At 64.0% G+C, this 692-nt stretch overlaps 1 protein-coding gene across 1 annotated transcript in view; it reads left to right on the top strand.

Annotated features, from left to right (window-relative positions):
• Positions 1-136, top strand: part of NDOR1 (NADPH dependent diflavin oxidoreductase 1) — a gene marked incomplete at its 5' end in the record, with an annotated part of 13,735 nt that extends 13,599 nt beyond the window's left edge. Inside the window, 1 exon segment of the mRNA XM_010077829.1 lies at positions 1-136. Within this exon segment, the coding sequence (XP_010076131.1) occupies positions 1-136 (136 nt within the window).
• Between the last annotated feature and the right edge of the window lie 556 nt (positions 137-692).

Genomic DNA, 692 nt, shown 5'->3' with positions numbered 1-692 from the left:
GCAGATGCCGGCAGCAGTGGCCGAAGCCCTGCAGTCAGTGTTGCAGCTGGAAGGTGGCCTGTCGCCCTCTGAAGCAGAGGAGTATTTAACAGCCCTGGAACGGTCCCAGCGCTTCCAGTCTGAAACCTGGTCGTAAACCTGGCTCCCTGCCTCCCCTTCCCCACAAACTCCAGCTGAATAAAGGAGCCAGCGAAACGATCCACCTCTGGCATCGTCCTTGGGCTGAGATTATCCCAGCCAGGGCCGGGGCCTGGCCGAGAGGGCAGATAGATCCAACCAGCCCTTCCCTGATGGCAGTGGGGCCATGGCGGGCAGGTGGAACCCCTCTTCTGGGGGTGTTGGAGGGGTAAAGCCTGGCTCCCCGTGCCTACACCCCGCCAGAGCAGCCAGCGAAACGATCCACCTCTGGCATCGTCCTTGGGCTGAGATTATCCCAGCCAGGGCCGGGGCCTGGCCGAGAGGGCAGATAGATCCAACCAGCCCTTCCCTGATGGCAGTGGGGCCATGGCGGGCAGGTGGAACCCCTCTTCTGGGGGTGTTGGAGGGGTAAAGCCTGGCTCCCCGTGCCTACACCCCGCCAGAGCGGAGGCGGGAAGTCTCTGTGGTGGGATGCTGCTGGGTGGCTTCTGCGTGAGACCAAGCTGTCATCCTGTGTGCTCCAGCTCCTGGGGTCCCCGGGCTGGGTGGGCAGC

Source organism: Pterocles gutturalis, unplaced genomic scaffold (assembly GCF_000699245.1).
Source record: "Pterocles gutturalis isolate BGI_N339 unplaced genomic scaffold, ASM69924v1 scaffold2976, whole genome shotgun sequence".
Classification (NCBI taxonomy): domain Eukaryota; kingdom Metazoa; phylum Chordata; class Aves; order Pterocliformes; family Pteroclidae; genus Pterocles; species Pterocles gutturalis.
The sequence above is the reverse complement of the archived record's forward strand: the minus strand, read 5'-3'. Positions and strand labels throughout refer to the sequence as shown.